We start from the raw sequence: 22,983 nt of genomic DNA on the forward strand, positions 1-22,983 counted from the left end.
CCCCGTCCTCGGGCCGCGGGGGCCACGTGTGCGCGCCGCGCGGGTGAAGTTGGGCGGGGATGTGCTTGGGCCACTGTGGGGTCATCGTGGGGGCACGTTCGGGGCCGGCCGGACCCCCGAGAGGACGGAAGGACGGACGGGCCCCGGATCTGGCCGCGCGGAACCGGGCCGGGGGGATGGGGGTGGGGGTGGGCGGGACCCTCTCGTCGCCGCGGCCAATCGGGGGCCGGGGGCGTGCGCGCCGGCCCAATGGCTGCGCACGAGTGGGCGTTGCTAAGCGATAGGGTGATGGGCCGGGCGGCGCGGCGGTCGTTGACCCCTGCCGAGGGCGCCCCGGGCGGGGTCACTGCCGGTCACCGCAGCGCGGCGTGGCCAGGCCTCCCCAACCTCGCGGGCCGGCGCGCGCGCGCCCCTCTGGCTCCCGGAGTCCGCGGGGTGGGGCGTGGCACGGACACCAATTGGCGCGGTGCGAACAAAGGCCCCCCCTCCAACGGGCAGAGGTACCCGCGCGCGCACGTGGCCACTCGCCCCCACGGGCGCGCACACAACCGGCGGAGTCTCAAACCCTGCGTCTGGGCGCCTTTTCCCTGCTCACGTGGTTACCGAACTTGCAAAAAGACCTAGGCTTCCAGACCAAAAAGAAACAGGCGGCCCGTCTAGGGGTCACCTGAGAGTCCAGGACGACCGCCATCCAGCCCTGGCGACCATGCCCTGCAGGGCCGGGCCACCTGATGGGCCCCCACGAGGGCTCTTTGTGAGGCCAGAAGAGCCCCTAGCGGTCCCTTGCATGGCCAGAGCCCCGCAGCTGCTTCGAAGCCACCTCATTGTCTGGAAATCAAACGCTGCTCCCTGGGCTCCATGGCGACCCCTTCCGCCTGGCTTTCAGGAGCCCAGGAGCTGTGTGGAGCAGGACACTGGCTAGGGACACTCAGGGACAGCACAGAACGGGATTGGCACCGTGAGTCCCGACCACACAGCTTCACTTGGCCACGTGCCCCTGCATGTCCCACAGTGCTCACCAGACCCGTTAGGTCCCATTGGCAGCTGGGTGCCGGGATGCTCCAGTCTCTCGGGTGGCATCCTGTCCCTGGGGGCTTCCCACCAGGAAAAGGGGTGGGGAGGGCCCTAAGGCCAACAGTTGAATTAATGTCCTGAACAACCTTCCCATGGGTCTTTTTTCTCTTCCGATTTAATAATTTTTCAGATATCCTGCACCCCGGGTCAGGACCGGCTGGACCGTGCTGCACAATACTCCGGACTTTTGGTGACTTAAAGTATCCCAGGCTCACTTCCTGCTGCTCACTGCTGCCTGCCAGGGGCCCAGGTGATGGGGGCTGTTTCCAGGGCGACACAGCCTGGGAGGGAGGGCCTGGGTCTGCACCACAGAGACGGCTCGGGGACTCGCTCACGGGCTCTAAGGTGTCTCCATGGGAAGTGACAGGACATCTCTACCCAGTTTTTCAGCATAAGGAAGTCACACGGCCGTGCCCCACTTCTACAAACAGCAGAGCACCGGGACTCCTGCCACCCCTGGGCAGGGCCGCCTCCCGGCTGCTGCTGCTTCCTGGCATGTTGGGAATGACCCTCCGTTGCCTGGGCAGGTTCCTAGAAGTGTGGCCCCCTAGGACGAGCCTGCAGTAAGGGTGTCCCCCCCATGCCTGCGTGTTCACATGGAGCTCAATGAAGCACATTACCGAGGCACAAGATGGGGCGGGGGCCATTTCAAGCCCCTGGGACCTGGCCTGTGACCCCTCGGTCCTGCACCAGGCGGCTGCGTTGGACAAACACCACCACCACCGTTCGCGGCCTCACCTTGTGACGTGTGTCTGCACACCCCCTACACCTGTGAGCCAGGCAGGCAGATGACGCCGTTCACATTTCACTCGAGGGCAAACTGAAGCCACAAAGGCCACATGATGCATACAGGTCACACGGCAGCCCGGCGGCCCTCTCCCGTCCTCCCGGTTCAGTGACAGCCGGCAGCCCCAAAAGGGAAAGCCTCAGTGCAGAGCGCCCAGGCCACCTGAGGGCACAACCACGCTCTGCCCGGGGTTGGGGACAGGCTGTCTCCGTTTCTGAGCACGGCTGCAGGCAAGGAGTGCTCTGGCTGTGCCGACCAGGTGTGGACGCCAGGGGACAAAAAGGCTGAGGGCTCTGGATGAAGGGGGCAGCACAGGCCCTGGCCTCCCCCACGCTGACCCCCGAGACCAGGGACCGTGGTCCCAACTGCTGAGTTCACTGCAGAATGCGCCCGTGGGTGTGAGGGGTGCGCGCTCACGATGTGGGGCGTTTCTCGGGCACCGAGGTGTGGCCGTGGTCTTGCGGTGCTTGGAGCCCAGGGGATCGGGCGCCCGGCTCCAGGCATCTGGGCGTCAGGAATGCCTCACTGCGGGGTGCACGTGGGAGGCTCTGGAGTGACCCGCCGCCGTGGTGGCCTCACGGGGCCGGCTGAGGACCGGAAGGGCCACGTCCACCACAGCGGCTCCCTGACGTGAGCGCCCTGGCACGCAGGCCAGAGCTCGGGGACCCGGACCGGCCACGGGGGCTCACCCTGACCCCCAGCTTTCACTTCTCCCAGGAGGGCCCCTCACACACACAGCGCTCTGGGGATGCTCCGTGTGCGGGCGTTCTGCTCCCCGTGTCCCCCACCACCCTCAGCGGGCTCTGGGGGGGCCGTGGTGCCTGTGACCGCCCCCCACGCCCCCGCCGTGGAGGCCGGCCTGGACTCCTCTCACGTGGCACTCTCGTGCTGATGCCCTTTCCCAAGGGGGACAAGCAGACGGCTCCACAGCCCAGAGAGAGCACGGGAGGTACGGGCTTTAATGGCTCCAGGCTGGTCAGTGGGGCACCTCGGTGGCTCTGGGGAGCCTGCTCTGAAGCTCTCTGCCTGCACCCCACGCTCGTGCACACATGGGTGCTTGTGCACACGCACCCCTGCCGCGTGATCAAAGCTTGGGGCCCCAAGCTCCGACAGGGGTACTCAGTCCTTTAAGTTGTAGTTACGGATCTTGGGGGGCCTCTGGCAGCATTTAGTTTTTGCAGGGTGAGCCCTGGCAGTTCTGGCGGGCCTGGCCTTGGCCTGGGCTTCTGTCTTCACCCCTTTGATGGCGAGGGCAGCCTGTGCGCCCACGGGGCTCCCGTCAGGGTGTCTGAGGCTGTCGGCTGCTGGAGGTGCTGTGAGCTCTACCAGAAGAACAGCAAGAGAAAAGCACGTCACACCACAAAGGGCAGGAAGGGGCAGGCAGCCGGGTGCTCAGGAAGCTGGGCTCCCCGAGTACGAGCCGCTGTGTTTCTTGCCGGTGGGACCCACACCCCCACACTGGGCACTGTCACCAGAGCCCGTCAGCCCAGAGGTCTTTCCAGGGAAGCCGTTCAACGGCAGCAACTGTGCCCTGGGGTCCTGGGACACGAGGTCTCTGTGGGCACGTGCTCTCCAGCTGTACCGCAGGGCCCGGGCCTGCCCCTCCACTGGGCACTCTGGACATTTGGCCCTGAAAACGTCATCCCCTGCCGTGACCATTTTGTAATGGGTCCCAGGGGGGTGCCGAGGTTAATGGTTGACTCGTGGCCGGTCTCAGGCGCTTCCCCAGCTGCCAGCTGCCCTCTGCATGCTGGCCATGCCTGCCAGGCACCTCCAGCCACCCAGCAGCCCCAACACACACGGCCAGGCACAGGCCAAGGACCCGGGAGCTGGACCACGCGTCACAGGCATGGGCTGACACTCCGGGGCCACCCTTCCAAAGCACCCACAACAGCGAATCTGCACTAGGGCGGGGTAGGAGAGTTTTGTCTTTCAAGCTTTTCTTATCTGCCAAGCTTTTAGAACTACAGATGTATTTCTTTTGTGCAAAAAAAAAAAAAAAAAAAAAAGAAAAAAAGGGAAAAAAAGTTGTTATTAAGCAGCAGTTATAAGAGACGAGCTAGAGTGGCTCCCTCTCGTGAGCTGGCCCAGCAGGTAGGGCCAGGACCTCCGGAGCCCCAGGAGGGTCCATGCGGGACGGGACCACCACCCCAGAGTGTACAGACGGGGAAAGGTGGGGTCTGGCAGCAGCATCTCATGCATGAGACACATGGGGGACACGTGTGCCATCTGCCCAGGGTGGCTGAGCCCGTCACCCTGGGCCCGGCCAGCACAGGACTGCGCACAGCATGAGCGGGGAACGCTGGACGGTGGGGACCCACCCGGGTGAGACCTGAGGACGGGCGGATGGGACAGAAGCGGGCCAGCCTGCAGCCGGTGATGTCCACTGCACTTCCCGATCGTGTCCCCAGTGCTGTGAGCTGCAGTTTGGGTCCCTGGCCCTCACCCAGAGCCCCTTCTGTCATCTCCAGCCACCTGGCTCCTTTCCCTGCAGCCTCCCCAGGGTCACACACCCTTAGGTCTCCCTCCTACGCCCTGGGACCGAATCCTGGGGCCAGGCCCTGCTCTCCTAGTGCCTGGCCTGCGGTCACCGGGGTCCTGGGGTGGGGCGGTGGTGCGCTTGGTCCCTGGACGCTCCTGTGCCCCTCTCTGCTTCCCAAGGCCATGGCTGCTTCTCCCTCATGAAGGAAGGGCCTGTGTCTTTGGTTGTCCAACCCCGGACCTGTTCCTCCTGTGCACATGCTCTCCCGGCCTGCATCCTACAAGCAAACCCGCAGGCTCGGACTTCCAGGCAGCCCCTTCCTGCTACCCTGCCCCCTCTCCGTCCCGTGATCCGCTTGGTTTCCTTCTGGAAGGCAGCAGCCAGTGGGGAGGGACAGGGTCACAACCCTGGGGGGCTCCCCCCCCCCCGCAACAGTGTTGGCACCATGTGCGGCCTTGGGGAGAAAGGCCAAGAAGACCGCCCACGGAGCCCTCCCTGAGGAGGAGGCAGATTCCCCCAGGGCAAGAGCAGTCCGGGCTCAGGCATGAAGCTGGACGGGTCAGGCCCGTTCATCCCCAGCACACACCCCATGACCATGATGTGTGTCTTCCCTGCTTAACCTGAGGTGTGCCCTCGAGCAGGCCTGTGGCTGCTTTGTGGAAACGCGGCCTCCTCCACGCTGCCCTTTTGATCCCTGCCCGAGCCACTCTGCAGAGCCCGGCCTGGGATTTCTCTCTCTGCTCTGGTCCTCATCAGGCTTCAGTGTCTGAGCACAGGACTGGCCTCCTGTGTGCAGCTGGCCCAGCTCCCACCCTCAGGAAGGCTCAGCGAGCTGCCCGAGGCCTCCAGCTGTGAACCGGTCCCCGTCTCGGAGGCTCCCGGGACTCTATGTACACGGGTGGCGCTGGTCCCAGCTCCCTGGGTGCTCAGGGCCACTGCTCAGCCCCCTTCTGACCTGGGGATGCTTCCTGGGGTGGGGGTGGGGGGCCGAGCTGCCCTGAGCACGTGCCACCTGGGTCTCAGAAGACTGCCGGGCCCAGGGCTGTCCTCGCTCTCCAGAGCCTCCCCTGGGGCTGGGGGCGCTGCAGGCCTCAAGTCCCAGCCGTAGTCTTGGACACAAGGGATGAGGTCTCTTTGGCTGGCTGCAGCCTCGGCTGGTCCCTCCGGGCCTTCAGCGTCCCCTCCGCGCCCCCGCACATCACCTGACACGCTGACGGACGCTGCTCCCACGGAAACCTCGCACCTGCTTCCGTGGGAGCCCTCGCGCCCCTGGGTTCAGCCCTTCTCAGTCTCCTTGCCCCTCATCCCAAACCCCCTTTTTGATTAGTGGTTATGAATTAGATTATGTCTTGCTCCCCAAAACCTTCCAAGGCTTCCCGGCGTGTTGGGATGGAACCCAAGCCTCTAGCGAACAGCGGATGTGGAGTAGCCTGGCTTCCCGACCCCGTGTGTCCGGAAGCTGCAAGCTTCTTCCCAGGGCTCTGGGCCTGACCTGAGTGACCCTGCAGGAAACTGCTGTCCGCCCTTGGTGCAGAGGCTCCGGGCACACATTCCTGGACTCAGCAGGTGGAGGGGGGTGAACAGGAGACCCCAGATCCTTCCTCGAGCTGCTCCTGGCCTTGGGCTGGGGGCACTGATCACAGACCAACCTCCTTGTGAAACATACCAGCATCTCCGTGCTGTCCCCTTCCTTCCTGAGGTTAACACCCAGCACCAACCCCTAATCGCTCCTTCCTAATATTTTCAGGGCTCCCCCTGCCCCCGGTTCTGAGCTTACCCAGGCCTGTCTACTGGGGCCTCTCAGTGTGGCCCAGTGTGGCTCCTGTCCTGGGCCTGGGAGCACACTGGGGCCCTAAGGAAGGGAATTTAGGGGAAATGCTCCGTGAGTACAGGCCTTGAAGAGAGGCCAGTTCTGGCCTCGTCCAGGGCCGCCTTGTCCAAGGTGGGCAGGCAGGACCTGGAGAGCAGTCCCTGCCTTCCACGTGGACTCTGTGCCCTCTCCAGGGCCTGAAGCTCAGCTGTACAGGAAAGAGGTGCTGAGAGAGGCCTGAGGTGGGGCGGGTGGGTGGCAGGTCTGTGGGTGCAGGGGTGGGGGGCAGGGCCAGGGCAGCCAGAACTGGAGATCAGGGAGGGAGCAGAGAGCGGTGGCCAGGAAATGAAGCCTGGCTTGCCCCCAACCTGGAAGGCAGAGGCGACGGCAGAAAGAAGCCTCTGGGCCCCAGAAGGGAAAGGAGGCACACAGAGCACGCTGGAGGTGTGCGAAGGCTGAACTGGCTTCCGGACACCGGGGCCGTGCTTGTCTCTGCCCTCACCCAGGACCCGGGGCTGCGTTCGGACAGCAGGCCTGTGAGGCGCTGGGTGGGGATGGCAGAAGGCCAGGGGCGACCAGATGGGACGGGGCGGGTTCTGATCTGCCTCCTTCCCACAGATCTAAGCCTAAACACTAGGTACACAAGGTAAGATTCGCACTGTGCACGGGGACAGTGGGAGGACAGTGGCAGGTCCTCTCCCGTCAGCCAGGCAGGCTCACCCTCTGTCGCTCACTCTCCCTCTCCCTCTCCTCTCTCTCTCTCTCTCTCTCCCTCTCACTGCTCCAGGCGGCCGGGGACCCTCACACGTTAGGGGCTGCTGGTCCTCATGCCCCCCCGCCCCCTCCCCCCCCCACCGCCCGTGGCAGTGAGCTGCCCTCCGCCTCTCTTGGCAGGGGAGCAGCTGTGAGCGGCTGAGGCAACACTCTCCTTTTCCACGAAAATTAGGCCCCTTGGGAGGACGGCCCCTCGGCCATGGGCACACAAGCTGCCATCATGCTCAAGGCGCTGTGAGCCACTGTGGCCACAGGCCTCCCCACACCGGACCAGGCCCTCAGGTTGCTCTCTGGACATCTGATGATGGCCTTCGGGACCCCACGGCGGCTTTCAGGTAGCCCAGGGGGAGGGGCAAAGGGACAGAGCCGCCAAGAGCAGGCACAGCTCCATCAGGTGGCCGGCAGGCCTCCTCCGCTGCTCCCTGTTGGATTCCAGCCGTGGTGGGCAGCAGGGCGGCCGGAGGTGGCTCCCAGGAGCCTTTCCCTTCGGCAGGGTTGAGCACGTGAGGACAAGTGTCACGTGTGCCGAGTCCCGACACGCAGCCAGACGGGGCTCTGAGCGAAGCTTTTTGTGCACACGCCTGCCTCATCCTCCACGGGGGCTGTGGTGACCCCGGCCTGCCCGCCACCACCAACCAACGCAAAGGGAAAGCGGGTGGCACCCACCCCCCAGGTAAGGAGCGTGGCCTGCCCTGGAGGCTGCCTGGAGGAAGCGGCCGAGACAAACTAACTGGAGACTGCTCTATCACGAGTTGAACTTGGGGCAGACAGTCCCAAGTCTGGGCAGTTCCCATTTGCCTGGCTCCTCACGGAAGAGCGGCCCCAGCCTCACTGGGGAGGCAGGACCGGGCTCACGGCCTCCGTCGCGGTGCTGGTGCTTGGTAAATGAAAGCAAATCTGATGAATGTGTGCTTCCTCCCCCACCCTCGGGCCATACCCGCCACCTCTGGCCTGAGACGTGAGCCTAAGAGAAGTCAGACGGCAGGGCGGCCCTCTGCCCACGAAGCCCGGGGCCCCGAGCTCGGCTCAGCTTCCAGCCAGCTACCTGTGGGCTGGTGTGTGACACAGGAGGCCAGCAGACGGCAGGGCTGCAGGGACCGGTGATCTGGCCCAACCGGGGGTGCCCAGCCCAGGATCTGGGTGGAGGTTAGGTGTCCCGGGCTCCCGACTCCGTGCTCCCGGACAGCACCTGCTCCCATCAGTCCCGGCACAGCGCCTACCCCCTGGGCCGGCAGGGAGAGGGTCGGCCCCTGCCCAACCACTCTGGGAGGGGCCAGCGGAACCACGTTCCGGCCTCAGCGGCCTGCAGTGCTTCTGGGTGCTCTCCAGCGGACATTTCCAGAACAGGCTCTTCTACAGAAAAGGGGAGCTGGCTCCAGGGCCTGGGGTCACCATGTGGACGCCTAGGCAGTATCACTCTGGCTCTCAGAGGTGCAAGTTCGTATCAGAAAATGCAACAGCCTTCCCAGGAAAGGCCCTGTCTGCCTCCCGCAGTGATCGGGGACCTGTTCCCAACCTCCCCGGCTTCTGTGCATACTGGTTTAGGGGCACGTAAACCAGAGCAGTGAGCCACTACCATCCTGTGAGTCAGTGGCCAGAGGTTAGCCTCTCGGCCAGGTTAGCTCCTTTGTCCAGCACGTTGCGGGCAAATGGCCAAGGCTGCCGGTCTGCGTTAGCTCCCGGGTCAGTGAACCGTAAATGCCGCAGACAGGACAGCGCCTGGTGGGGTGTGAACCCCCGAGCTGGGCCCCCTTCTGCGGACAGCTGGGCTTCCCACTCGTCCACAGGGTTCCCTCATCCCCACGGGGACCAGGTCACAGAGTGAACTACGAAAGCCGCACATCCGTAGTGGTTCCCATCAACGGCCTGAAACAAAGGCATCCCACGTGCCCGTGTGTGACTGCATCGTCGGGACTGCGGCGACTCCGGCAAACTGAGCTACAAGTGAGGAGCGCGTGCGGTGGAGCCTTCCACGCGCCGGAAACCTGGTCACAGGAGCCGAAGACGCCCCGGAAATACCTGTCACTGTCCTTCCCGAGGCACAGGAACAAGCCCCTCCCTCCCGGTCACAGTCACGCTGTTCCTGCACCCACCGCAGGGCCGGAGGGTGTCCTCCTGGAGCGTGACGGCGGAGGACAGACTCTGGAGGAGGCAGAACTTACACGAAGCCTCCGCGTCCTTGTGCCGAGTTCTCAGACACGAACCTCTAAACACCTGCAGGGACTCAGACACGAGGGTTTGTTAAGCAAGGGGGAAACAAACCCGGTTTTATAGAAGGATCTACACTGAAAACCCTCTCGGGAGAAGTGCTGACATAAGGAGAGAAACAGATCCAGAAGAAGCTACAACGGGCCTGAGCAACAGGGAAATCAGAACCCTGAGCACGACACCAGCGACCCAACGTGAGGGTTCCAGCCGTTGGGGGGGGGGGGGTGGTCTCGGAACCCGGCAGGGCTGCACGAACGTGGTTCGGAATCAGTGACGCTAAGACAAAGTCAGAACACGAAACTTGTAACACAGCAGAAGCCAGCTGGACTTTTCCCATGAAAAACAGGAATGTGGAAGAACGAAACAAAGAAAGAAAGTAGAGCAGAAAAATTAAATCCCAGAGGTAAGAATTTAATAAATACAAATAAGTTAAACTTGCTAATGAAGACAAAAAACTCTCAGACTAATTGAAAAAAAAACCCAGGGTCCCATGAGATGTTGTGTGGAGGACCCATTTAAAATAAGACACACAAGGGGCGCCTGGGTGGCGCAGTCGGTTAAGCGTCCGACTTCAGCCAGGTCACGATCTCGCGGTCCGTGAGTTCGAGCCCCGCGTCGGGCTCTGGGCTGATGGCTCGGAGCCTGGAGCCTGTTTCCGATTCTGTGTCTCCCTCTCTCTCTGCCCCTCCCCCGTTCATGCTCTGTCTCTCTCTGTCCCAAAAATAAATAAAAAACGTTGAAAAAAAAAATTAAAAAAAAAAACCAAATAAAATAAAATAAGACACACAAGGGGCGCCTGGGTGGCTCAGTCGGTTAAGCGTCCGACTTCGGCTCAGGTCATGATCTCGCGGTCCGTGAGTTCGAGCCCCGCGTCGGGCTCTGTGCTGACTGCTCAGAGCCTGGAGCCTGTTTCAGAGTCTGTGTCTCCCTCTCTCTCTGACCCTCCCCCGTTCATGCTCTGTCTCTCTCTGTCTCAAAAGTAAGTGAACGTTAAAAAAAATAAAATAAGACACACAAAATTTAAAACTAAAAAAATAAAACACAATGATACAACAAGTGTCATCACCGGGGAATAAGGACTCTGTACTGGTCCAGGTCTGGCTTCAGAGTATATCTGAAAACAACTGACAGAGCTACAAGGGAAAAACAGATAATTCAGCACAGGCACATGGAGACTGTAACTTGTCCCTACTGCTCACAGACAGACAAACCCACGCAGAGGTGGCAAAGGCTAATCGAATTGATTTGCCTGAGTTATCAGACACACAGACATCTAAACCGATGGGCAGAGAATAGAATTTCTTCTTCAGCAAATGGACCATAGGCAGAATCGGACCACATGTCAGACCTGCCATAGAGCAAGTCTCAATTCCTTCCAGACATAATGCAATAAAATTAGAAACCAATAGCAAACCCTCCAGGGTCCCTTCAGATGTGAAACTGACACCACATTACGGATTCATCCTTGCGTTAGAAAGGAATCCATAAAATGAATTAAGAACTATTCAGAACTGAGTCCCAGAATTTGCAGGACACAGCTGACACCCACTTCTTGGGGACCACAGCAGCTCACCCGCAAGGAGGTGAGCTACACTTCCAGCAGAAGAAGCCAGAGAGAAAGCAACACAACAAACTGAGGGAAACAAGACGTAAAATTGTGAAGTTAGAGGCGGACTTCAGTAAACCAGAAGCCCCGAGGAAAACCGCATACAGAACATCAGCGGAGCCCAAACTGTTGCCTGTGGTGACGAGAACTTCTGCCAAGACTGATCCAAACAAGGGGGAGCCAATAAACACAGCAGGGGATAACTGGGCACAAGTGAGCGTTAACAGCTACCCACTAATACACTGAGAAAACCTGGAAACAACAGAAAACTCCAAAATCACAACCAAAAGACAGCATTTGAAATATCCAGTAACTATTAAGGAAATTGAACTGCTGAGTGATTCTCTTGCCAAAGGCCCCAGGCTCAGATGGCTTCACAGGTGGTTCTACTGAATTTTCACAGAAACCAAATTTTCTAGGGACAGTATGTTTCCATCTTATTCAAATTATTCAGAAAAGTAAAAAAGAGTGCGAGATGCCTGGCCAGTTTTATTCCCAAGCCACACAAGGACAACGCAAGAGACACAGGCCGATTTAACTTGTAAATACAGCTACAAAAACTATATATAAACATTATCAAATCACATCAACCAAGTATTAAAACATAACATCGTTATCAAGTCAAGTTTACCTCAGTAACGCAAGGCTGGCTTATTTTCGGAAAATCTACCACCATACTTTACCACACTAATAAATGAAAAAGAAAATGTTTACCAGGATCAACGCCAAAAAAAAAACCTGACCAGGCTTAACACCTATTTGTGATGAAAACACTTAGTAAATCAGGGGCATAAGGGACAATTTTAGCTCGACAAAGGCTGCGTTTTAAAAGTGCAGCAATCACATTTAGTGGCGGACCCGGCCTCACCACCTTCGGGTTCACGAGTGGCAGAGATGCCCGCCGCGTGGGTGCGGGAACCTCTCCGGAGAACCGCACCCACCTTGTGAGCGTAATATCCGGAACGGCAACGAAACTCCAAACAAGACTGCCTCCGGTTTCGTAAGTGAGTGCTCGCTGGAACGCAGCCAGGTCCCTTATCACATCTGTGGCTGGAGGGGCTGCTGGTTCCCGGTGGCCTTTCCTTAGCAAGGGGACAGGGGTGTGACCTAACTGTGCAGTGTTCTCCAGAGATGGGATAAACCGCTTACGAGCCCAGAAAACCGATGTTACACCCGAAACTAATAGGAAATCGTTTGCCAATTATACTTCAATAAAAAAACCACAGAGAGAAAACGAAAGCGGGTTTGTTCTATAAACTGGGCTTAATGTTTTTTTTTAAAGTCGAGGTACTTCTTCAAACCGGATCTCGTGCGCAGGCCTGAGGTGTCGGCAGTTCGGGCCGGGACGAGGGTAGGAGCTCGAGGCTCCTTCACGCTCGCGGCGGCCCAGGGACTCCTGAGGCCTGAGCGGCCCGGGCCGCTGGGAGGGCCCTGCCTGCGGTAATGGCCTTCCCCCGGGGAGCTCCTAGCTTCCACCGTGCGGAGTAATTAGGAGAGCCGGGTAAATTGATAAGGGTTCCGCAACCAGCAGATGGTGGTGTCACCGTGGGGGAGCCCGTTCTGCTGTGACGCGCTCGGCTGCCCTATGCTAGGAACGGAGAACAAATGCATGGCCGTGGGGCAGGAGAGACTGAACGGCGACGTTCGCCGGGAAACTTCACTGGACCACGGCTGCTCCCTGATGTGTGGGTGACGCTGACCGCAGCTGCTCCTTATTTTAGAAAGTTTCGGGGCGCCTGGCTCAGTCGGCTGAATGTCTGACTTTGGCTCAGGTCACGATCTGTGAGTTCGAGCCCCACGTCGGGCTCGCTGCTGTCCGAGCAGAGCCTGCTTGGGAGGTCTGTCCCCCTCTCTCTGCCCCTCCCCCACTAGCACGCGCACACGCATGTTCTCTCTCAAAAGTAAACGTTAAAGAAAACAATTAAAAAGTTCCTATTGAGTTACAACTTACAGGCAACAAAATGCGCCCATTTGGGGCACCTGGGTGCTTCGGTCAGTTGAGCATCTGACTCTTGATTTCGGCTCAGGTCTTAATCCCAGGGTCACGGGATTGAGCCCCATGTCACACCCTGTGTGGAGCGTGGAGCTTGCTCGGGTCTGTCTCTGTCTCTGTCTCCTTCTCTGCCCCTCTCCCAGACTCAAGCTCTAAAACATTTTTTTGATGCGCCCATTTTTAAGTGTACATTTCAACGGCGCTTATCTATGTACGGAACGTTTTCATCACCCTGCAGCCCCAACCAAGCACTGACCGGCCTTTTGTCGCTACTGGTCAGACCGGCCTTCTAGAATACACTAGGTGCTTTTTAAAGTCTGGTTCTTCCGGAGACCAAAGAAATGTTTCTTGGGATTCATTCATGCTGTCTTGGGTACGCTAGCTCTTTTACTTGTGGAGCAGCGTTCCGTTACACGGCGGCACCCTTGGGTATCCCATCCATCTGGGGGTGGGTACTTGTGTCGCCCCCTATGTGGGCAGGTCATGAATGAAGGTGTTGTGAACACTGATGCTAAAGTCTCCGGGTGCACGGATAGTTCTTTTTTTTTCTATTTGAGAGACAGAGCGTGGGCAGGGGAGGGGCAGAGAGAGAGGGAGAGAGAATCCCAAGCAGGCTCCGCATTGTCGGCGCAGAGCCCGATGTGGGGCTCGAACCCACGAACCGTGAGATCGTGACCCGAGCCAAAATCAAGAGTCAGATGCTCGACCGACTGAGCCACCCAGGTGTCCCAGAGCTTGGATATTTCTATTTCTTCTGCACGGTTACCTCAGAATGGAGTGGCTGCGTCGTGCAGTGAGCATACGTGCAGTGAGCAAACCGCTTACCAGAGTAGTGGCACCATATTGCGTGCTGCCACAGTGTGTGTTTGGGTTCCCACTGCTCCACATCCCTCTACCACTTGATATTGTCAGGCCTTGAAATTCTTTTGGTCATTCGAGCCAACGTGTAGGGCACATCGTTGTGGTTTCAACGTGCATTTCCCTGATAACCAATAATGTGGAGCATCTTTTGTGGGCTTATTGGCCACCTAATTATCTTCTTTTGTGATGATTCACTGAATTCTATTCCTGAAACCAATACTGCACTGTATGTTAACTAAAATTTCAATAAAAACCCTCCAAAAACCAAAAATACAAAAAAATCTTTCAAAAATTGTCTTTTCAAGGAGTTTCGCTGTATTTTATTGTATTTGTTTCTTATCGACTTTGTATGTTCTGGATACACGTCCTTGACGCACACGGCGTCTCTCCCAGCCTGAACCTTGTTTTCCCGCCATCCACACGGCGCCGCTGGACAAGCGGAACTCTGCACTGTTGATGGGAGTCCCACCTATCAGTGTTTTCATTTATGGTTCAGACTTCTTGTACCCCAAGGGATCTCTCTCTGCCTATCCAAAGTCACAAAGATTCTCTACTGTGCTTTTTTTTCTAGAAGTTTTATAGTTTTAGCTCTTATGTTTAGGCTTATAATAGATTTTGGCTTTTTTTTAATTATTATTATTTTTTTAACGTTTATTTATTTTTGAGACAGAGAGAGACAGAGCATGAACAGGGGAGGGGCAGACAGAGAGGGAGACACAGAATCGGAAACAGGCTCCAGGCTCTGAGCCATCAGCCCAGAGCCTGACGCGGGGCTCAAACTCACGGACCGCGAGATCGTGACCTGAGCCGAAGTCGGACGCCTAACCGACTGAGCCACCCAGGCGCCCCGGCTTTTTTTTTTTAAGCAGGCTTCACGCCCAGGGCGGAGCCCGACGTGGGACTTGAACTCACAGGACCCCGAGTCAAGACCTGAGCTGAGATCAAGAGTTGGACGCTCAACCAAATGAGCCCCGCAGGCTTCATTTCTGTATTTGGTATAAGGGAAGGGTCGGGGTTCATTTCCCCCCCCCCATGTGCATGTGTAGTTCTTCCAGCACAATTTATTGAAGCAACTATCCTTTCTCCTTAAATTACCATAGAATCTTTGCATTAACCAAAAAATCAGTTAGTGTGTGTGTGTGTGTGTGTGTGTGTGTGTGTCTACCCACTCCTCCCTGGACATGTATACACTTTGCCAAAACCATGCTGTCATGATCACTGTGCCTTTACCCTGAGTCTCACAATTAGGTAAAATCTTTCAACTTCATGCTTTGTCGAGACTGCTTTGGCTATTCTACATCCTTTGCATTTCTGTGTAAGTTTTAATTTTTGATCCCAATTTTAAAAAGCCTGCTGGTTTTGACTGGGATTGTGGTAAGTGTATAGACACATTTTGGAAGAAATGACATCTTCACACCGAGTCTTCCAGTCCATGAAGATGGTATGTCTCTCCATTATTTAGGTCCTAATTTTCTCTGCAATGGTCTTCTTTGGTGCACAGATACTTCGTTTAGTATATCCCTAAGGACTTCATAGTTTTGGATGCTACTGTAAATGGCATTCTTATTGCCTTCCAATTCTCATTGCTATGTACAGAAAGATAACTGATGTGGCACCTTGACCTCGTATTCTGGGCCTTTACTAAAGTCGTTTCTTAGTTCTCATAGGTTTTTTTTTGTTTTTGTTTTGTTCTTAAGGCTCCTTAGGATTTTCTATGTACTGATCACACAGTATGTGAATAAACACAGCTTTACTTCTTTGGCACTCTGCGTGTCTGCCCCCCCCCCCCACTCTTGTTCTGCTTTATGCCAAAGTTGGGGCCGGCAGTGCCGTGTGGGGTGGAAGTGGTCAGCGCTGGCATTGCCTTTGCCCTCGGTGATACGCCAGCTGCGGGTTTTCTCTAAGAGCCCTTTGTCAGACCAAGGGAGTTCTTCTCTAGCCTGCATCTGCTGGCTTCCTCCTCTTCTGGCCTGCTCACCTTTCTATTTCTTCTTGAGTCAGTTTTGGTAACTTTGGTCTTTCGGAGACTCTGCCAATTTTACGTAGGTCAACTTGTCAAACTACCGGCACGTGGTTGTTCTTCTTCCAGTGTTGTCTCCTTAATATCTACAGGACCTACAGTGACATCCCCCCCTTTCACTCACGACACAACTTGTAGAGCCACCGTTTTATCTGAGTCAATAGCACCGCGCGTTTGTCAGTTTTGTTGATATTTTTCAAAGAATCAGATTTGGTCTGATTTCCTGTATCATTTTTCTCCTCTCTATTTCACTGTTCCCCACTTTTACCCGTATTCTTTCCTTCGACAAACTTTGGATTTAATCTGTTCTTATTTTTCTAGCTTTTTATGGTGGAGGTGTAGATTACTGACTTTAGACCAGTGTTCTCTCAAAGAAGCATTTAGAGTCTTAAGTTTCTAACTACTACCTGTGATTTCTTCTTTGACCCATGAGTTACTTAGAAGCGTTCTGTTTAGGGGCGCCTGGGGGGCTCAGTCGGTTAAGCGTCCCACTTCAGATCAGGTCATGACCTCACGATTTGTGGGATTGTGCCCCACATTGGGTTCTGTGCTGACAGCTCAGAGCCTAGAACCTGCTTCAGATTCTGTGTCTCCCTCTCTCTCTCTCTGCCTCTCTCCTGCTCACACTCTATCTCTCAAAAATGAATCAATGTTAAAAAAAATTTAATAGAAGCATTCTGTTAATTTTCAAATTTTTTGGACATTTTTTCTGCTCTGTTCTTGATTTCCAATTTAATAGTTTTGTGGCCAGTAAATACAGTCTGTATGATTTCAATCTTTTTAAATTTACTGAGACTAGTTTTACGGCTCAATATATATGGTCTATTCTGTCGAATGTTCCACATGCGCCCGAAAAGAATCTGTATTCTGCTGTTGTTTTTAGAGGGGTCCACACCTGTCATTTAGGTCAGGCTGGTTGACAATGTTGAAATCCTCTATATCCTCACTGATTTTTCTGTCTACTTGTTCTGTTGATTACTGATAGAGAAGTCCTAAAGTCTCCAGGTATAATTATGGACTTCTCTATACAGTAAAACCTTGGTTTGCGAGCATAATTCGTTCTGGAAACACGCTTGTAATCCAAAGCACTTGTATATCAAAGAGAATTTCCCCATAAGAAATAATGGAAGCTCAGATGATTCATTCCACAACGCCAAAATATTCACATAAAAATGATTACAATACTGTAATATAATACAAAATAATAAAGAAACTACAAAATATAAAGAAAAAACCAACAAACTAACCTGCACTTAACTTTGAAAAACTTAGTGGCTGGTGTGAGGGAGACGAGAGGAGGGTTATTGTGTAGGACGACTTTCACGATCGCTAATGGAATCAGTGCTATCTATTGGCTCAACGGAATCTTTTTCTTTTCGCGCAGTTTTAACTAGAAACCTATCCAATGACATTTGCTTTTGCCCCCTTTTGAGGCTTTCACGGAAATGTGACATTGCATTGTTGTTAAACACTCACTGCTCGCACTGTTACAGCCTTATTCAGGTGGTGCTTTTCTATAAGATTTTGCACTGTTTCCCACATTTTACACATCTCCCTAACCTCATTTGAAGTGAGGGATTCCTCTGCCCTTTTCTCCTCCTTCTACGCAGACAAGAGGCAGACATAGACTTCTTATAAAATCTTGCCGTTTTGGCCACTCACGTACCTCGTTCGTACTTCTCGATGATTTTCTTCTAAACTTCCCCTGTAAGCATCTCCTTCTTCTTACCCCCTTTCTGTTCAACCTTTTCCTGCATGGGGGCCGTTGTATACACTTACACGGATGTTGACTCAGTACAGTATTAATAACCTCTTGTCATATTCTGGATTTAATGTAACTGGCAATGAGGCAGCAGAGGAAAGGGTCTCTATCTGCAGGCAGCCTGACCTAGAATGAAGCAAAGCCTTCCTAAGCTCACTCTTGTCCGGAAAAGCAAAGGACTGTCCACAGGTGCTTTGAAGTGACAAAAATACACTAGTGCCAGTTGTGGGCACCTTCCAACGTTCTGAAAAATCACTGATTTCAGCCAAATACCGTGGTCTGAGACCCAGCATCTGAGCATGGGAAATGATCACCCACAGTCCCGCAGCGAGACAGGGAGAGGGAGAGGGAGGGGGGGAGGGACCAATGGTTCAGCTGTGATCATGTGACGTTCGGTGTCACGTATGACTCGTATTGTAAGACCTCACTGGTTTATCGAGTTGAAATTTATTAGAAACGTTTGCTCGTCTTGCGGAACCCTCGCAGAACAAGTTACTTGTGACCCAAGGTTTTACTGGATTTCCTTTCATTTCTGTGTTTTTAAATTGCATGTGTTTTACAGCTCTCTTATTAGGAGCACACACATTTAGGATTGTTATGTCTTCCTGATGAGTTGACTTCTGTATCATCATGAAACGTCCCTTTTTACCTCAGGTTAATATTCCTTACTGGGAAGTCTACTTTGCCTGATGTGAAATAGCCATCCAGCCTTCTTAATCTGTATCTACAATTAAAGTGGGTTTTTTTTTTTTAATCTATCCTGGGAGTGTGCACGTGCGTACAAGTGGGGGAGGGGCAGAGAGAGAAGACCGAGAGAATCCCAGTCTCCATGCTCAGTGTGGAGTCTGATGTGGGGCTTGATCTCACGAACCCGTGAGATCATGACCTGAGCCAAAATCAAGAGTCACACGCTTAACTAACTGAGCCACCCAGGTGCCCCTCAACATGACTGGTTTTAAATGCACCTTCTTGGGGCGCCTGGGTGGCTCAGCCGGTTGAGCATCCGACTTTGGCTCAGGTCATGATCTCACGGTTTGTGGGTTCAAGCCCTGTATCGGGCTCTGTGCTGCCAGCCCGCAGCCTGGAGCCTACTTCGGATTCTCTGTCTCCCTCTCTCTCTGTTCCTCCCCAGCCCACACTACTTATCTTTCTCAAAAATAAATAAAGATTAAAAAATAATAATAAAATAAATGTACCTTCTTGCTAAATTGTTTTCTATTTATCTTATCTGTCCATCTGTCCTTTGTTCCCTTTTTCCTCCTTTTTTTGGCTACATTTGGGCTGATTTTTTTTTTAAGATTCATTCATTCATTCATTCATTCATTCATTCATTCAGAGAGAATCCCAAGCAGGCTCCACACTATCGCTGTGGAGCCTGATGCAGGGCTCGATCTCATGAACCATGAGATCACGACCTGAGCCGAAACCGAGAGTCAGGCACTTAACTGACTGAGCCATCCAGGCGCCCTGGGATTGATGGTTTTTATTCCATTTTGTCTGCAACACCGTACTACTGGCTATACTTCTTTGTTGCTGTTGTTTTCTCTCGTCTTAGAATGGCTGTTCTGTGGTTTCCAATGTGCGTTTGTAACTTCTCTCGTTCTGCTGTGACACAACGCTGCACAATGTCATGCGTGAGAGCCTCCCAAGGGCACACCTCCTCCTCCCCTTCCCACGTGTGCCGTCTGTCATACATTTCGCTTCTGTACATACATCACAAGCCCCATAACACATTGTGAATGGATGTATTTTAAACGATTGGTGTTTAAAGAAAAATGTAGGCCTCTCCGCGTTCCTCTCTGTTGGCCCGGGTTTCCATCTGGTCCCTTTTTCCTTCAGCCTGAAGAGTGCCCGCTAACAGTCCACGTAGTACAGGTCAGTTGGTGGTAAGTTCTATCAGATTTGTTGGTCTGTGAAAGTTCTTATTCTGCCTTAATTTTTGGAGGCTATTTTTGCTAGCTATAGAATTCTATCTCGACAGCTTTTCCTTTCTTTTGGCACTTTATGATGAGACTTTGTCTTCTGGCTTGCACAGTTTCTGAAGAAAAGTCTTCATTCCATCTTTGTTCATCTCTATGTGATGTGTCCTTTATTCTTCCTTTGACTCCTTTTTTTTTTTTTTAATTTTAACGTTTTTATTTATTTTTGAGACAGAGAGAGACAGAGCATGAATGGGGGAGGGTCAGAGAGAGAGGGAGACGCAGAATCTGAAACAGGCTTCAGGCTCTAAGCTGTCAGCACAGAGCCCGACGCGGCGCTCGAACTCACGGACCGCGAGATCATGACCTGAGCCGAAGTCGGCCGCTTAACCGACTGAGCCACCCAGGCGCCCCCCTTTGACTCCTTTTAAGATTCTCTTTATCACAGATTCTCAGAAGCTTGATTACGATGCTCCCTGGGTGACAAGCTCACGTGTGTGTTTAGCCAGCTGCTTGGGGAAGCTGCACTTCCTGGGTCTGTGAGTTAAGAGTTTGCATCAAATTTAGGGGAAAATCTGGTCATTCTATCTTGAAATACTTTTTCTCCCCCTATCCCTCCCCCTTCTGTTAGACTGATGGACACTGTCCGTCATGGGGACAAGGCTGTTCTCTCTTCCCCCGTTTCTCTCTTTGTGCATCATTTAGGACAGATTCTATTCCTATTCCTTCGAGTTCTCTGTTCTTCCTTCGACCATCTTTATTCTTGGGTTAATTCCATCCAATGAGCTTTCTTTACCAAATATCAGAGTTTTCACGTCTACAAGTTTTGTTTGGTGCCTCTCCTGTTTTCAATCTTTTTATGTAGATGCTTTTTTTTAAATACTTAGATACAGTCATTCCGGTTCTTTAAACGTCTTTGCTTGTTCCCTCATTTCTGTTATTTCTGGGCCTCTACTGACTGGTTTTCCTCTTGCAAATGGATCACATTTCCATTTCTTCATGTGTCTTATAATTTTCGATTAGGTGTTAGGCACTGTAATATAATATTTTCTTGAAAAATATTTTTGTTCTAGAATGCTGGGTTTTGTTTTGATAGGCAGTTAGGTTCCTTGGTTGGTCATTTCAAAGACTGTTTTTAAGCTTGCCTAGGCTAAGTCTACGTGGGCCTTCATTCCAGAGATACCCACCCTACTACGGACGTGTGACTTCTCTACGTCTCCACTGAATGAAGCTGCTGATGGGGACTCAGCACTCTGACTGAATATCTCCCTACCCTGTGAGAGCTCTGGAAATGGTTCAGCTTACAAGTCGTTTGTCTTTCCTTTGCCTGGAACTGTGGAGCTTTATTCTATACAGCTGGGGCTAACACGCAGTGAGGACTCAAGAGAATGTCTATGCAGGTTTCTGGAGTTCTCTTCTGTATATACCCTCCTTTCTGGACTCTGTCCCGCAACTGCCAGCCCCTTCTGCCTTCCCAAACTCCAATTCCCATTTCCCCAACTCAGTACGGCTTCTGAGTTCTATTTGGCACCCCCCTCCCTATGATTGCAGCCCAGAAACTGCCTTCAGACAGAAAGCCAGGGGGTCCTGGAACTTGCCTCATTGGTCTTCCTTCTTTTACGGACCACAGTCCTATGCTGTTGGCCAATGTCCAAAAACAGTCGTTTCATATATTTTGCCCAACTTTCTAGTTGTTTACGGAGGGGTGTTAAAGTCTAGTCCTTATAACAGCCTAGCCTGAAGACGTGAGGGCTAGCCGTGCTGTGGCCTCAGAATACGTACCGCGGAAGAATAAGCCGATTTCACTATTTCTTAAAGTATTTACTTTGTTGTAAAAGTTATTTCAATACCAGTCGTTTCCCAAGTGGTAGTAAATGTTTCACCACAGTACGGTCAAGAGAAGAGCCAACAAAGATCTACTTGACGACGCTTCTCAAGAAGTTTAGAGGATACTCTGCACTTCTTAAAAAGCCTCAGGTTATAATTGGTGTGGGCAGGCAGCTGGCGTGGCTCACCCGTTCAGAACACAGCGCCGCTCCCTCCTTTGACCAGAACGCCGTTCTGGGACCTTCTTTAGCCGTGATCACAATGGTGCTGAGGGGCGGTAGACGCCAACCTGTGGCGATTTCACTGGTGTGCGGGCGCTCACACCCACTCCTGTCCTGACAGCGGTGACAGGCAGAGCCAAAGAGAGAAAGGGTGCTGGGCAGTGAGGGCAGGACCTGTCACCCCCTGGGGTCCCGGGACCGTCACAGTCACAGTGCTGAATAAGTCTCCCCGCTCTCGTGGACAGCTCCCAACCCGATCTGCCTCACGAGGTCTCTGCGGCAGTGGTCGGTGGGCGTGTGCGCCAGGCCCTCCAGTGGGAAGCAACTCGCCCTGTTCCCAGCTTGTGTTCCTGGAGCCCAGCCAACGAGCCCTGACTGGCGATTGCATCAGGACATCTTTCTGGTGCAGAGGACAAGCCCTCCCCGGCCCTAGCTGGCTTCCTTCCCCGTGGCTCGGGCTGCTGGTCTCTGAGCGAGGTCTCACAAGGCTCTGCCGCGGCTGCCCACCTCACTGCCGCTCGCATTCCAGAAAGGTTCTCAGGCCCGAGGAGCGTTCTCTGGTTAGTGTGCCAAAGAACAGGATGTAATGTTCCAGGTGCGTTTACAATGGGACCACAAGCTGTTCTCTGAGATCACCTACTCTATGTGATTTTAAGCTTTTCTTACTTATCACAAGGTGGCTATCACTCAAAAACAGCACTGGGCCATCAGCCTGCCCTCCTGCGCCCAACCAGAAACGCAAACACGACTGTGGGGCGGTCAGATGGCAGTATTCCTGGTCTTGATGGTGTGTGGACAAGGTAACTCTAAGGTCCCGTGCCTACAGTACGTTTTCATGTCCTCAGAGCCACGGCCAAATCAATCCGATTTCAGAGGAAGGTCCAAAGCACACGCATCCCTCCAGAGAAGGCGTGGAGTGGTCTCTGCTCAGGAACACAAGGGGACAGATGAGATGGCACCCGGGGGCCCACTCAGCCCTAGCCAGAGGCAGGCGACACACCGCGGGACGGACAGGTGGACAAGGCCCGGAGGGCCTGCTGCGCTTGCCCTGCAGTATGGTCACGCGGGAACGTACCGCGACCTTCGAGTAAAGGGAACCCCGGTTATACCAGCAGTCACCTGACGCCCCGGTCTGGGACGGCCCTTGGCCACAGGCCGGGCCTCTCTCTGGAGCCCACCCGGCCGATCTGGCCGGTCCGGGTCATCGGAGCATTTTCTTTGTCTTTTGTCAAGCGTGTAAAATCGTGAACGTGGTAACGCGGCTCCAGCTACAAGACCACACACTACCAGGCACGGCTGGATCTGGCTCACCGCGGGCGTAGCTCGCGGACTGAGCTGTGATTTGGTCCACACTCTGGTTTTTTAATTAGTTGCCGATTTTCAATAACGAAAACATTCTATGTAAAAAGCAAGATTTCCAGTTCTTTTGGAAAACGGGAAGATCTGGCTTGTCGGCCATCTCCCCCCGAGGAGCAGAAGCACGATGGCATCATCCCGGACGGAGCACACCCGCCGGCCCGTCGCTGCCCCACACGGTCAGCACGGCCCCTGCACGCCTTCGCCCCGCCGCCCGCTGCCTGGGGCCTGCGGGCACCCGCACCCGGGACTCGTCTGGCCCAGTGGGCTCAGGGTCTGAAGT

The 22,983-nt window shown here is 54.3% G+C and overlaps 1 protein-coding gene across 3 annotated transcripts in view; it reads right to left on the reverse strand.

Moving 5' to 3' along the window:
- Nucleotides 1-1,863: 1,863 nt before the first annotated feature.
- Nucleotides 1,864-22,983, reverse strand: part of CCDC57 (coiled-coil domain containing 57) — a 102,358-nt gene continuing 81,238 nt past the window's right edge. For 2 of the 3 annotated variants that reach the window (XM_078437979.2, XM_078437980.2), the window contains 2 exons: nt 2,596-3,183; nt 1,864-2,562 (listed from right to left, as the gene is read on the reverse strand). In XM_078437979.2, coding sequence (XP_078294105.2) covers nt 2,981-3,183 — 203 coding nt within the window. In that variant the 3' untranslated portion in view covers nt 1,864-2,562; nt 2,596-2,980. Of the gene's footprint in view, nt 3,184-22,983 lie in introns of all 3 variants that reach the window. The other variant, XM_078437978.2, reaches the window with a different exon arrangement.

The sequence above is a fragment of the Panthera onca genome, chromosome E1 (genome assembly GCF_046562875.1).
Source record: "Panthera onca isolate mPanOnc1 chromosome E1, mPanOnc1 haplotype 2, whole genome shotgun sequence".
NCBI classification, from domain to species: Eukaryota; Metazoa; Chordata; class Mammalia; order Carnivora; family Felidae; genus Panthera; species Panthera onca.